Raw genomic sequence first — 14757 nt, 5'->3', positions numbered from 1 at the left:
AATATATAGGGAAAAACTTTAAAAATCTTCTTCTCAAGAACCACTAAGCCAGAAAAGCTGAGATTTACATGAAAGCTTCCTGACTTAATGCAGATTCAAGTTTGTTCAAATCATGAGCTCCGGGGGTTGGATGGGGCCACAATAGGGGATCAAAGTTTTACATACAAATATATAGGAAAAATCTTCTTCTCAAGAACCACTGAGCCAGAAAAGCTGATTTTTACATGAAAACTTTCTGACATAGTTCAGATTCAAGTTTGTTCAAATCATGGCCCCCGGGGGTAGGATGGGGCCACAAGGGGGATCAAAGTTTTACATACAAATATATAGTTAAAATCTTTTTCTCAATAACCACTGAGTCAGAAAAGCTGATATTTACAAGAAAACTTTCTGACATATTGCAGATTCAAGTTTGTTCAAATCATGGTCCCCGTGGGGTAGGATGGGACCACAAGAGGGGGTGGGTCAAAGTTTTACATACAAATATAGGAAAAAGCTTTAAATATCTTCTTCTCAAGAACCATTGGGCCAAAGAAGTTGACATTTACATGAAAGCTTTCTGACATAGTGTAGAATCAAGCTTGCAAAGGGTAGTTTGGTCCATAATAGGGACCAAGGTTTTACATGCAAATATATATGGAAAGTCTTCAGATATAGGCCAAGGTGACTCAGGTGAGCGATGTTAATGTTTTATTTTTGTATTTTCAACACATTTATACATACAAACTGTAATCTAGCTACACTCGTTCATTCACACTTGCAATTACTATGTGCATATTCTGTATCAACAATGACAACGAATTGTATTTATAATATATATGATATATACATACACTCACATAAATATATATACACACATAACATACATATATAATAATTTTATTTTTCATATAAATGTATTATGATTTTCAACAAACTACTTGTCCATTATATTATCATACAATGCCCATTTACCAAGCATTTTGGATTTGCTATGAAATACATGTACATTTTGACATTATTTTTCTAAATTTCTACAGTATTTAAACAAATTAATTGCATCTGACAACTTTGGTTTTGAGCCCTGTGATCTGGAATAATAAATGTGCTTTTTTGCTAGCAAAAAAAAAAAAAATTCCAAACAACTTCCATCAATATTGCCTAGTAACACACTTCTTTTTGTGATTTTGTAATCTTTTTCAAATGCAATGAAGGGCTGCAAAATTTAGGCATATGCTCGCCGCTTACGGCCTTTGAGTAGGGAGGGATCTTTATCGTGTCACACCTGCTGTGACACGGGGCCTCGGTTTTTGCGGTCTCATCCAAAGGACCGCCCCATTTAGTCGCCTGTTACGACAAGCAAGGTGTACTGAGAACCTATTCTAACCCGGATCCCCACGAGAACATCACAACATTTTAAAAGACCCAGTTACACCGTGCTAGCAACCTGGCCTGGAAGTCATAAAACTTTTTTGAGCACGTTTTCATACTCAAACTCAAAATATGTGCTCTTAATCGTACTCATACACAAAAGAGAAGGTTATAAAACTTTTATAAAATCATTTTCACACTGAAATGGAGTGCATGCTAAAGATTTTTGGATTATGTTTCGAAGCTTCCTTTAGTTGTACTCAAAACAAACATGACTGAGTTTGAGTATGAGTACGATAACAGTTTTATAATCTCCAGGCCAGGTTACGTCACCTAGTTGTGACCAATTTTTGGGGGGAATCGTGGATAAATCGTAGAAAGAGCGCGCGGCTGATCGCCAAAGTCGTGGGTGATCGCAAGTGTTGTCTCGTTCAACCAGACACTCAACTATCTCCGTAAATCTCCGACGAGCATTTACGGAGAAAGCAGAGCGTCTGGTTGCACGAGACTATCGCAAGTGCAAAAATCAGTCGCAACAAGGTCGATGATATCATGTTCAAAAGTCTGAACCTGCGATTTAAAATCGACATGCAGGTCTTGCATGGTCGTACCACCAGTCGCGCATCCTCGACAGTCTTGAATTATAATGTAATCGGTGCAGTTATATTGTATGGACTAGATATGAAAAGCTGAACGTCGCCCACCCAACCCATGTGTAACAGGAGAAAGAAGTAAATGAACACCAACTCCAAGTCCTGTTTCTCGAGTCCGAGTCTTGTATTTACAATGATTTAATACTGTACATAATATGAACCCAGAAATATAATAAATCAACGACAGTGATATAGACAATCAATATTGTAAATAAATGCAATATATACACATACATATAGAAACGAATAATTTTATTACTTCTGTAAGAGTTATCTCCCTTATATGAATGAACTGGTGCATATTATAGCATTATATTTTATTGAACATAGATGTCAAACTACAACACAACTTTATGACAAACGAGATTACGTCAGCTCCTCCATCGTCCAACTTCCCATATTTATGTACATGTAACACTATTCCATTATCACCTGAATATGGTGTATACGTGTCTCGACTGATTCGATACGCTAGAGCATGTGCAGCGCATGATATAATTTTTAAATCTAGACAGGCTACTGAAAAATAAGTTGATGTTATAGGGAGTTAAACAGTCTTATTCAACGTCAGCATTTCGCAAATGCTATGAATGTTATAACGATATGATTTACAAATATAACCTGTCATTAGATAAAATGCTGTCTGACGTGTTTCATACTAATTGTTAGCCCGTTCTTTACATACCAATTTTGACTACGGATTTCTCTTTTTACCTAATCAAGATATAGGGGTCACGGAGGATGTGTGTCCGGTCAATAGCGGATGTCTAGTTCTCCTAGGCACCTGATCCCACTTCTGTTGAGTCCTGGGTCCGTGTTTACCCTACTCGCGCTGTTTTATTCTTTATAGGATTTATGAGATTGATCACTATTCATTATCTTCAGTTTTACATCCATATATTCTTGGAAAGGCTTGGGAAAATTGCAATTGCTATGTAAACCAAAGATATATACTTTAGTACTCTATATTATTCATTTGTTACAGTTACTACTATTAGTCATTAGCTGTAAGGATCGGCCCATTCACTAAGAAATTGAATAAATGAATTTCTCTCTCTGAGCCAAAGCAGGGAAGATTGAAAGACTTACCGTCGTCTTTCTTGAAATCATAATGACGCTGAGTCTGCTATGCTATACACGTGTGTTGTTTTATGTTCCATTCGATAATTTTTGACAAATTTAAACACGTCTCCAGCGGGTTTTTTTAGGGGGGTGGGTGGGTGGGTGTTGTTCTGAACAAACAAAGACGACAAAATATTCTTCATTATTGTAGGTTAAAGTTTGTAGATAAACTATTCAGGAAGTTATACGGAATACAGCCTGGTAACAGTTGTTGTCCTGGGGAAGGTTTGGTGAAGTGCCCTTCTAAGTCACCTTTTGCGCACATTTTACTACTTTTGGCATCGCGATACTACTCATTATACGACTATTTGGCCCATGTACATAAATACGAAGCGTTGATAAATTTTCCTTTCAGCTTCACATCCAAAATACCATTCTGCATATTCCCCTGAACTTTGGACATCTCTACATTTACTCTGAACTAAAAAGATTCTTCATCTGAATCCATTCTGCTTACTAGACGGGAAAGGTTTGATATGACATTAGCACCTGCTTCGCAAGCTCCCTACTCTATTGATGAAATGGGTGTTTGGTTAGGCTTGCATTATGACACTGCTGGGTACATAGATGTGCTAGATCATATTGTACCACGACATGTTTGTATATATGACGAGGGCAATGCTACTTTGAAGCCTAATGGGGGCATTTTCGCTAGCCAAGGGTTTATGATCGCGGATCGTAAACCCTTGGCTAGCGAAGATGAATAGGGGAAGTTTTGAAGTGAAGTAAATATCCCAATAACGTTAAATGTTATAGAGAAAATATTCGCTCCGACGACCCACACAGGGGATGTTTTCTATTCACTACTATCGGGTTATTTATCACTTCTATAGTATTGAGGACCATAGCAGTGGCAGTGCGCGTTCTACATGTATATCTTAATATCTTGAAATGCGACCTCGGTTTTAAGGTCTTATTCGAAAGATCTGGAACTCTCAACTCTATTCTTAATGCTGGGCGTTTAGAGAAAGAGCAATCACCACCTTCAATGTCCTAGGTTTGACGAGGCAAAGGTACCATCGTCGGAAACCCACGGTTGATTACGCTTCCTTCCTCTCTCCATCACCCGTGGTTCCATTCATTCCTACTCGCTCGTTCTCACGAATAAATATCTAAAAATATCGTTCAATCAAAGTAATCGTTATAGTAACGGAACTCTTCTGTTTTTAAAAGTAACATTAACTTAACTTTGCTATCACAAGAATTGTATACCGAAATCGGGCTGAAAGCGTCTTGGTGATTGGACAAATTCGCTCAGGGTATACTAGGAGCGCACAATCAAATTGCCTCATTGATTATTCATGAGAACGAGCGAGTAGGAATGAATGAACCCACGGGTGATGGAGAGAGGAACGAAGCGTAATCAACCGTGGGTTTCCGACGATGCAAAGGTACCAGTGTGGTTCAAATCCACTATCTTCCGAATACGAAGCGATGCTCAAACCACTTTGCCACCGCGACAGGTATCCAAAAGTATAAGACAGTAAGCTAGTGTACACAAATATCAACTACTACAGATAAGTCGTACAAAAATACTTTCTCTCTTTACTCATTTGACCCAAAAAGATTATTTGATAGCATTTCAGGGCTTACATTTTAAATTAAACCATTTCATATTGATATCAAAGTAAGAAATATTGCTAACTCGGCTGTGGAAAACAAAATGTTGGCCCTAAACATTACACAATTGGTCAAATATACAACCTCTGCCCACGTGATTGAAACTTCGAATTCACATTCATTGTGCAAATCAGTTTTATCTTCTTCTTCCCTTTTCCCATTGACATCCATCAGCTGATCTGGTTCGACTTTTGACCTCACAGGTTTTTTTTACATTCCTCCGGACAGGATTTGCACAAACATGCCCCAGGTCGTGAAACCGGCTTGTTCTCTTGTTGATTGTTGTACATCCACAGTGTAAGGATTGTGAAAAGGACAATGAAGCAGCTGTTGGTGAACTGGGCGATGATGTTGATGTTGATGAAACTGATCGGTGTACTGTTACATGTAGGTAAGCGGTCAGCGATCATGTTGAGGTACAATACAAGAGCCAAAAGAATCGTCACCGAATAGGATATCCTCTCTCCAGACGACTCGGGTAAAAGGAAAACAAATGAGTCCAGGACACACAGACACACCAAGGGCGCAGCCAAATTGAGCAGAATATACATCGGTTTCCTTTGATATCTTGATATAGAACTCGATTATAGAAGTGGATTGCTCAACGGAGAAGATTGACGTCAAGTTGGATGTACCCCATTCTTCGTTTTCGAACATAGCAGAGCCGTTGTTGACACCACTCACCACGTAGTGTGGATAGAAAATAAATTTTCCTATTGGCTCGACTGCAAAAAATGTAATATCACACAAGTGACTATCTAGTGGGTATTTTAAGATATTTGCTGGACATTTTGTAACCGCTAGTCCCAAGTACCGGTAAATGATCTTTCCATCCTAATAGAGATAACAGTCCTCATGTCTTACTTCTCCAGTTTTCAGTACTGTGTCTTCTATGGCAGTGTTAAAGATGTAATATTTTGGACTCCATATTTTCGATATTGGGACTTCAATGTAGTCCACACTATTTACTGGAAATTTATCTCTCAACACCTCGTCTGTCCAGCTCAGTGAATTCACTATGAGAGATGTTAGCGTTCCAGCTCGTTCGTCATAGGACACAATAGAATGTAATCGTACATCGATATAAACTTCAACAGGATCGCTTTGGTTCTTCAATGGTCGCAATTTTGGTTCGTAATTTTCATACAGAGTCTTATAAATCTCAGCCATGTCAACGTAAGATTTGCACTCGATCTGTACAACGTAAAAGAGGGGGAATAGTACACCGAATCTCGTCAGAAATCGCTCCATGTCGGATCACGATTGTATGGCATTATTACTGTCTTCACGGACAGACACGTGATGATTCAATCGTTCCGATTTATCTTGGGATTAATCTTTATGGATTGAATTATTTGCTTAGTAATTATGTCACCCAATATGTTTTCGCGATTTGTGGGTCAGTCCATTACTGGGTGACATAATTATTCTTGATAGAGGACGAATTAATTGATGATGGAAATCAAATGCAAAAATCAATAAAAACATCCCAAACTCTTTGATCAGTTTAGTATTTTTTTTTTACTATATCCTTTAACCAATTCTTTTTAAAAACGCCTTTGCATAATTAAAATCCATCTAATCGGTACTAAACGTTGGGGTTGGGAAGCTATTGATATAGAATTGCCAAGGTGTGAATTAGAAGATGGAATCCAAATCAATTTAAGACGAATTTGAGAGATCTATATATTGAAGTATTCATTTTCAAAGTATAAATAAATGCGTAAGGGATATAAGACGAAGGTGGTCAATTATATCAGATATAGGCCTGGATGGGGCGCGGAGCAGATGCTTACTCCTCCTAGGCAGGGGTCCGTGTTTGCCAAACTATCTAATTTGTATTGCTTATAGGAGTTATGAGATTGATCACTGTTCGTTATCTTCGCCTTTCATCTTACTTAAAACATTGTCCTAATAAAACACTTCTATTGTTATAATACGATACTCGTCAGAACAGAGTTTTCTTTTCTTCCATAGGAAAACTATTCAAGCATTCTTACTATTTTTAGTCAGTATTTAAAACAGGTTTTATTTGTTGAGGGTGAGTGAGGGTACGCAGAGGGTGTTCGGAATGAATCTTTTGATGAAACGTCATTTTGATGTTTAAGGTTCCTTTATTGGGCCCTACTAATATTATACAGTGTACTAACACGTAGGTATAAAAACTGGTATAAATACAGAAACGGTGTTTTTTTTAACGCTTTAGTCCAAGATACATGAGTTTTCGGTAAGTTTATATCAATTCCTGAACAAATCCTCTCCAATATATTTGCGTATTTACCAAATTGTTTGCTTTACTTTTTTTTTTTTTTTTTTTACATATATGGAAGTGTTATGTTATCTTTTGTAGTCTTAACTGTGGGAAATGCGATGCACTATACCTCAGGCCGAAAATCGCCCTACGGAAAATGTTTGTACGACAGCATACCAGTGGGTGTCCATAACTTGGTACAGGCTGTGTCAAAAATGTGCAAAGAAGCAGGATTTGATGACTATTTCATTAACCAATCTCTACCGGCTACTGCCGCGACTCGCCATTATGGTGTCGACGAACAGCTGACTGCAGAGAAAACTGGAAACAGGTCCTCAGCGATTCGTGCGTACAAGCGTACTTCCGACGAACAATTGAAGAACGTTAGCGATTTAGTTCAGAAACCATCTACAGTGTCCCCATTGAAGCCAAAGAAAGTGAAATGTGATAAGTATTTCTTTCAGATCTGGCAAAGAAATTAACATTACTGCTGGGGATGTTACTGTGAATTTGAGACTTCCATAGGATGTAAATAATTCATTAAACCATTGGTTGTGAAATATGTAATTCACGAAGTATTGATTAAAGATTAATGGAATTTTTACAATCTTTACAACACATAGTTATGTCATATTAAATTCAAACAGCTAAGGGTGTTTTTTCTTTCTTTATTTTTCGTCTTTACTTTCAGTCCTCTATTACTGTTAATATTGGACTCATCTAGATAATATTGGACTGTGTTCAGTACATTCTGAAAAATAAAGTACTATCAAGACAATGGACTTTCTTACAACGTTTTAAATACCAGATATGAGACAAACAAGTACCAAACCGAATTCATCAACCACAGCAGCAAAATCGTCTTATGGTGTCTTCTGTCAGACAACAACAATTCAAACAAATTAAGATATAAGATATGATGGTGTATTATAACTTATACTATCTTACGTCAATATCAATATAAGAAATATTGCTGATTGTACAATAAAATAGAAAACGTTGACCGTAAACGACAAGCAATTACTCAACTGCACAACCTCTGCCCAGGTGACTGAAACTTTGAGATCACATTCACCTTTCAAACCAGTTTCTTCTTTTCCTTCCATTTTCCCATTGACATCCATTAGTTGATCTGGTTCGACTTTTGACCTCACAGATTTTTTGCACATTCCTCCTGAGAGGATTTGCACAAACATGCCCCAGGGTCGTGAAACTGGCTTGTTCTCTTGTTGATTGTTGTACATCCACAGTGTAAGGATTGTGAAAAGGACAATGACGCAGCTGTTGGTGAACTGGATGATGATGTTGATGTTGATGAGGCTCACCGGTGCAGAATTCGGTAGTCGGTCAGCGATCATGTTGAGGTACAATACAAGAGCCAAAAGAATCGTCACCGAATAGGATATCCTCTCCCCAGACGACTCGGGTAAAAGGAAAACAAATGAGTTCAGGATAGATAAGAAAATTAAAGGAACTGCCAAATTGAGCAGTATATACATTGGTTGCCTGGATATCTTGATATAAAATTGGATAATAGTATAGGAATTTCGGTTCAAGAAGAATGACGTCAAGTTGGACGCTGTCCATTCCTCGTTTTCGAAAACAGCGGACACATTGGTGATATCACTAAACTCTCTGTGGTATGGATGGAAAATCAATTTATCTATTGGTTCAGCACTGTAAAACTGAATATAACACAAGTGGGTATCTAGTGGGTATCTAAAAACATTAGCTGGACACTTTGTTACCGCTAATCCCATGTACTCGTAAATAATCGTCCCATCTGGATAAAGGTAACAGTCCTCATATCTCGCCTCTCCAGTTTTCAGAATTGTGTCTTCTATGGCAGTGTTAAAGATATAATATTTTGGAGTCCATATTTCCGATACGGGGACGTGAACGTTATCAATGATATTATTCGGAAGTTTATCTTTCAGCACTTCGTCTGTCCACCTCAATGAGTTCACTATGAGAGATGTCAACGTTCCAGCTCGTTCGTCATATGACACAATAGAATGTAGTCTTATATCGATATAAACTTCAATAGAATCACTTTGATTCTTCAATGGTCGCAATTTCGGCTCATAATTTGCAAACAGGGAATTGTAAAACTCGCCCATCTGATCGTACGTTATACAGCCAATTGGTACGGTGCAGGAGAGATAAATCAATGCACCGAATATCTTCAGAAATAGGTTCATGTCGACAAAAACGTAATTTGACGTTGTTGCCCCTCAATTCGAACTGAAATGTCTTGATGAAATCATTCAGTATTATTTTATACTATACTGAGTAGTCTGAATACAATTCAAATATTTGTTTAGTAATTAAGGGAGGTAAACATAATGTATGTGTGATAGAGCCGAATGAGTTATGGGATACAAAACTACAAAGGTTTATTCTGACACAATTTGATTCAGGTTGTGTACCTTTTCCGGTATTGATAAAACGGCATAAAATCTAGCATTGTGAAATAGTAAAGGTCAACATGTTAGGACATTTGTATAGCGCGAACGAATGTCAATCTTTGGAAACAAAATAGCAGCATCTTCTGTATAGGAGAAATTTCTATTTTCTACACAATGACTGTAAAGGCAATCCATATTTTGTATTGTTGAGATAATCTCATTCCAGAAAGGGATTTCAAGAGTCGTTGATAATCAATATTCCAAGGTTAGTAGGTTGGATATTGTTTAAATCCCCGCTCGAGAATCTTTCACTTATATGAAGACGTCACCATTGCCGGTGAAGAGTTGCAAAAGTTAGGCCTATGATCAGCACTTACGACCTTTGAGCAGGGAGGGATCTTTATCGTACCACACCTGCTGTGACATGGGGCCTCGGTTTTCGCGGTATCATCCGAAGGACCACCCCCATTTCGTCGCCTCTTAAGACAAGCAAGGGGTATTGAGGATCTATTCTTACTCAGATCTCCACGGGATTATATTCCCAGGAATGTCTTATCTCTACACATTATGCTGTATGTGGGGATAGAAGTGATACATTTTCGAATAATCATCTTTGTTTTTCATGGTAAATCATGGCTCCATGTATGCCATAGTAACTCCATTTATCAACTTTTTGTGATAAATGCAGTATATATTTCATATTTCATCTCAACTTATTTTCCATTCAAGACAACTTAGCAGGCGGGTTTGATGAACTATTGGTGTCCCTATCTTCAAATTACTCACAACTGAAGTCATTTTAGGTCCAGTGATTTCGTTTATTGTAACTATGATTGAGAGAGACGTTAAACAAGATACAACCAATCAATCTTGTAACTTATACTGTTCGTTATCTTCACCTTTCATATTATAGTAGTAATGTCTCGTGCGAGGATATTAATGATTTTAGGGTAACTGTGGCGTTGTAGTCGCCTTAGTTACCCCTGCCAACCTTCCTCAATCACTGCTTAGGAGATGTGAAAACCTAACACGTATGAGAGATTAGGCTTTATTATAACATGATTGATGTTTTACTATCAGATGATTTTCTTGTAAAAACATGATTGCATTGCTGCTTTGGAAAGAAGTTTGAGTTTGCTGCTAATCATTCAAATCTAGACCTCAGACACATGTAATATTTTCTTTCTTGTGAAATATACGTATGGAATACGGTATTATGTTATTGTAGGAAGTGAAGATGAAGAACATTGATCAATGAAAAGGTGAAGATAACTAGCAGAGATCAGTCTCATAAATCCTTAAGAAATACAAAATAAAGAGAAGGACAAATGCGAACCCCCGGACATATCAGAGATGGGATCAGGAGGAATAAGCATCCCCGTTTGATCGATCACCCGCCGTGAGCTCTACATCAGATAAACGGAGTAAATGGTAGTCAAAATCAGTATGTAAAGAACGGCTTAGCAATCGGTATGAAACACGCTAGAAAGCTCTAGACCTAATGCCACCTCACATTTACTGAATCCTGCACAGATATCACACATGAACACTTCCGTAACAATATGCAAGCTGTAATTGAAGCAGTGAACACACTACTCAGATCTTTAAACATTGCATCAAATGCTGTATGCCTTGTTTCATGTCAATTGTTGGATCGTTCTTTGCACACTGATTTTGACTACGGTTTACTCTGCTTACCTGATCAAGATATAGGGTTTACGGTGGATTTATTCAGTCAAGAGAGCATGCTTATCTCTCTTAGACGCCTGATCCCACCTATGGTATATTTAGTGTGTCCTGCGGTCCGTGTTTGAGATACTCGTAATGTTTTATTCTTTATTGGATTAATTAGACTAATCACTGTTCGGTGATAAATACTTTAGGAATTATGTATCATCTCTAGATGCCGGGTGTTTGGAACAGGGGGAGATACAACCACAGCTAAAACCTACGATCTTCCAGTTACGAAGCGATTCCTCTAACCACTTAGCCACGGACACCGGTACCCACGAATAAAAGACAGCGAGTTACTCTACGAAATTACCGCGAAAGAAAAGTCATACAAAATACTTTCTGTTTACTCCAGGAGCATTTGACACAAAGTTGATGATTCATAGCATGTCAGGCCTTATACTTTAAATCGACTTAATTCATTTCAATATCAAAGTAAGAAATATTGCTAACTCGGCTGTGAAAAACAAAATGTTGGCCCTAAACATTACACAATTGGTTAAATGCACAACATCTGCCCACGTGATTGAAACTTCGAATTCACATTCATTGTGCAAATCAGTTTTATCCTCTTCTTCAATTTTCCCATTGACATCCATCAGCTGATTTGGTTCGACTTTTGACCTCACAGGTTTTTTGCACATTCCCCCGGACAGGATTTGTACAAACATGCCCCAGGGTCTTGAAACCGGCTTGTTCTCTTGTTGATTGTTGTACATCCACAGTGTAAGGATTGTGAAAAGGACAATGAAGCAGCTGTTGGTGAACTGGGCGATGATGTTGATATTGATGAGACTGATCGGTGTACTGTTAGGTAAGCGGTCAGCGATCATGTTTAGATACAATACAAGAGCCAAAAGAATCGTCACCGAATAGGATATCCTCTCTCCAGACGACTCAGGTAAAAGGAAAACAAATGAGTTCAGAACACACAGACACACTAAGGGCACAGTCAAATTCAGCAGTATATACATCGGTTTCCTTGATATATTGATATAAAATTGGAATACAGAGTGGGAATGCTCAACGGAGAAGAATGACGTTAAGTTAGACGTGTTCCATTCTTCGTTTTCGAACATAGCAGAGCCGTTGTTGCCACCATTCACCACATAGTGTGGATAGAAAATCAATTTTTCTATTGGCTCGACTGCAAAAAATGTAATATTACACAAGTGGTTGTCTAGTGGGTATTTCAAAATATTTGCTGGACATTTTGTAACCGCTAGTCCCAAGTATTCGTAAATAATCTTCCCATCCTGATGGAGATAACAGTCCTCATGTCTTACTTCTCCAGTTTTCAGTACCGTGTCTTCTATGGCAGTGTTAAAGATGTAATGTTTTGGACTCCATATTTTCGATATTGGGACTTCAATGTAGTCCACACTATTTACCGAAAATTTGTCTCTCAACACCTCGTCTGTCCAGCTCAGTGAATTCAGTATGAGAGATGTTAGCGTTCCAGCTCGTTCGTCATATGACACAATGGAATGTAATCGTACATCGATATAAACTTCAATAGGATGGCTTTGGTTCTTCAATGGTCGTAATTTCGGTTCATAATTTTCATACAGAGTCTTATAAAACTCTGCCATCTCATCGTAAGTTTTGCAGTCAATTTCTACAGTGTACAATAGAAGGAATAAAACACCTGCTGGAATAAGAAATCGGTCCATGTCGATACACACTTTTTATGACATAATTACTTTTTAACACAGACTGACACGTGATGATTCAGGCTCTCCTATTTATCTTGGGTTTGATCTTTATGGAACTGAATTATTTGTTTAGTAATTAAGGCCGGCGAATGTTACATGAAGTACAACTTACAACAGACAGCTTTTGAAAGAGCCCATTGATTTCAGAGATGCAAACTTAAAAGTTCTCGTTTTATACTGTATTATGGAATATAACTGATCCGATTCGGCTTCTGCATTATTGTAATTACTAGAAGAATGGTATAAAGCCCGTAATTGTAAATTTCAATGTAGTGAGTCTAAAGTCGATCCATATGTAACCGAGCAGGAAGGAAAGTCTTTATTCGGCTTTATGTTGTTTATTTTTGTAGAAATGTACAAGTATAAGGATAAGGCATTGACCTATAAGCAAAACAAATAACAATTTGTATTGTATTAGACAAAAAGTACAAGTTCATAATTTAGAAAAACTGTTGACAATAAGTTACCAATAATACAGCATACATTTATGATAGAAAAATATATTGTGTAAGAAATTGACCTTTGAACTTACAAACAAATTCTGAAAATATACTTAGACAACTTTAACTGCAAAATACAATAAAGTATAAACGTTGCAATTAAGAATAAGAGTCATATACAAAAATATTGTAGTAAAGTAAGACCTAAGTAAATATGATTCTTACGTACCACAAGATGCACCTGGATGAAAGCTGGACAGCTAGATCTTTGAAGTAAAATGTACACTGCTCTGATTTACTCAGTTTGAACGGTAACTTATATAGTTAAAGGTGAATCATGACTATTGGGTAATACTTGATGACGAATGAAATTTAACGTTACAAAAATATCAACTCGATCCAATGCACACAAGAAAAACAACCCAATGTGATGCGCAGTAGAAGTCCTACTAAATCCGAAATTTACTAAACTTTTCAAAAATATAATCAAACGAAAAATGAATAAATACATAAGAAATAAATAAGAATAGATTTGTACTACCACTCATGTGTATTATCATAAAAGCAATCCATCATTTAGTTCTCGATTAATTGACGTGTATCATGCTGAATTAGAGCAATGAATCAAAATCAATTTACTGTAGAATCATTTAAATTCGTGGGGACCAATTTTCGTGGATTGCTCAATTTTTACGGGTTCATGGGGACGTAATTTCGTGGATTTATATATTTCCAAGAAAGATAACTCTAAAATGTTTGCTTTGTGTTTTTTCGTTGAGGATGAAAATTCGTGGGTGAGGGATACTCACGAATTCCACGAAATTTGAGTCACCGCGAATTCTAATGATTCCACAGTAATATAAAAGTGAAAAACATCAGGTCTATACATGAAAAATGGAAGATAACAATCAGTGATGAAAGGTGAAGATAATGAACAAGGATCATTCTCATACCTCTAATAAGGAATATCAAATAGAGAGTTGGGCAAACATGGACCCCTGGATATATACCAGAGGAGTAAGCACCCCATCTACCGGTCACACCCGCCGTGTGCCCTATATTTTGATCAGGTAAACGGAATAATCCGTAGTTAAAATCAGTGTGCCAAGAACGGCCTAACAATTTGTATGAAACACGTCAGACAGCATTTGACAGCAAAGATAGGTTGCATTCACGAACCATCTTCACAAGTCAAAGGTTATTGATTCGTTACCTCGTACTAACCCTTGACATCAGTCACCATTCAAAACATGGGCTCTAGACGGAGTATATGATTGATTTGCAGCCTGTAGCGTGGAGCCAATCAGACAACGGTTTTTACAATCGTTCGAAAACGAAACTAAATACGCTTGGCGCGGCATCGGCAATCTGGTGTAGAATTTGTGACCGTCGATTGATTTTCGGAAATTTATTTTTTAAAGTAACAATTAGATGGAGTTTTAGAATACGAGCCGCATAAAAACGATG

General features: G+C 37.4%; 2 protein-coding genes across 2 annotated transcripts; both read right to left on the bottom strand.

Moving 5' to 3' along the window:
• Window positions 1-7521: 7521 nt before the first annotated feature.
• Window positions 7522-8728, bottom strand: LOC130049262 (neuronal acetylcholine receptor subunit alpha-9-like). The gene has a single exon (XM_056146688.1). The coding sequence runs from the start codon at window positions 8493-8495 to the stop codon at window positions 7941-7943; it is 555 nt and encodes a 184-aa protein (XP_056002663.1). The 5' UTR covers window positions 8496-8728; the 3' UTR covers window positions 7522-7940.
• A 2826-nt stretch (window positions 8729-11554) lies between these two features.
• LOC125660503 (neuronal acetylcholine receptor subunit alpha-9-like) lies at window positions 11555-12808 on the bottom strand. Its single transcript, XM_048892348.1, has one exon. It carries the CDS (start codon window positions 12806-12808, stop codon window positions 11555-11557), a length of 1254 nt encoding a protein of 417 aa, XP_048748305.1.
• Between the last annotated feature and the right edge of the window lie 1949 nt (window positions 12809-14757).

Source organism: Ostrea edulis, chromosome 1, assembly GCF_947568905.1.
Source record: "Ostrea edulis chromosome 1, xbOstEdul1.1, whole genome shotgun sequence".
NCBI lineage: Eukaryota > Metazoa > Mollusca > Bivalvia > Ostreida > Ostreidae > Ostrea > Ostrea edulis.
Note: the sequence above shows the minus strand (reverse complement) of the source record. Positions and strands in the feature narration are given on the sequence as shown.

Bases quoted from the DNA above. Each gene is read 5' to 3' on its own strand.
- LOC130049262 (XM_056146688.1), bottom strand. From the start codon at position 8,495: ATGTATATACTGCTCAATTTGGCAGTTCCTTTAATTTTCTTATCTATC.
- LOC125660503 (XM_048892348.1), bottom strand. From the start codon at position 12,808: ATGGACCGATTTCTTATTCCAGCAGGTGTTTTATTCCTTCTATTGTAC.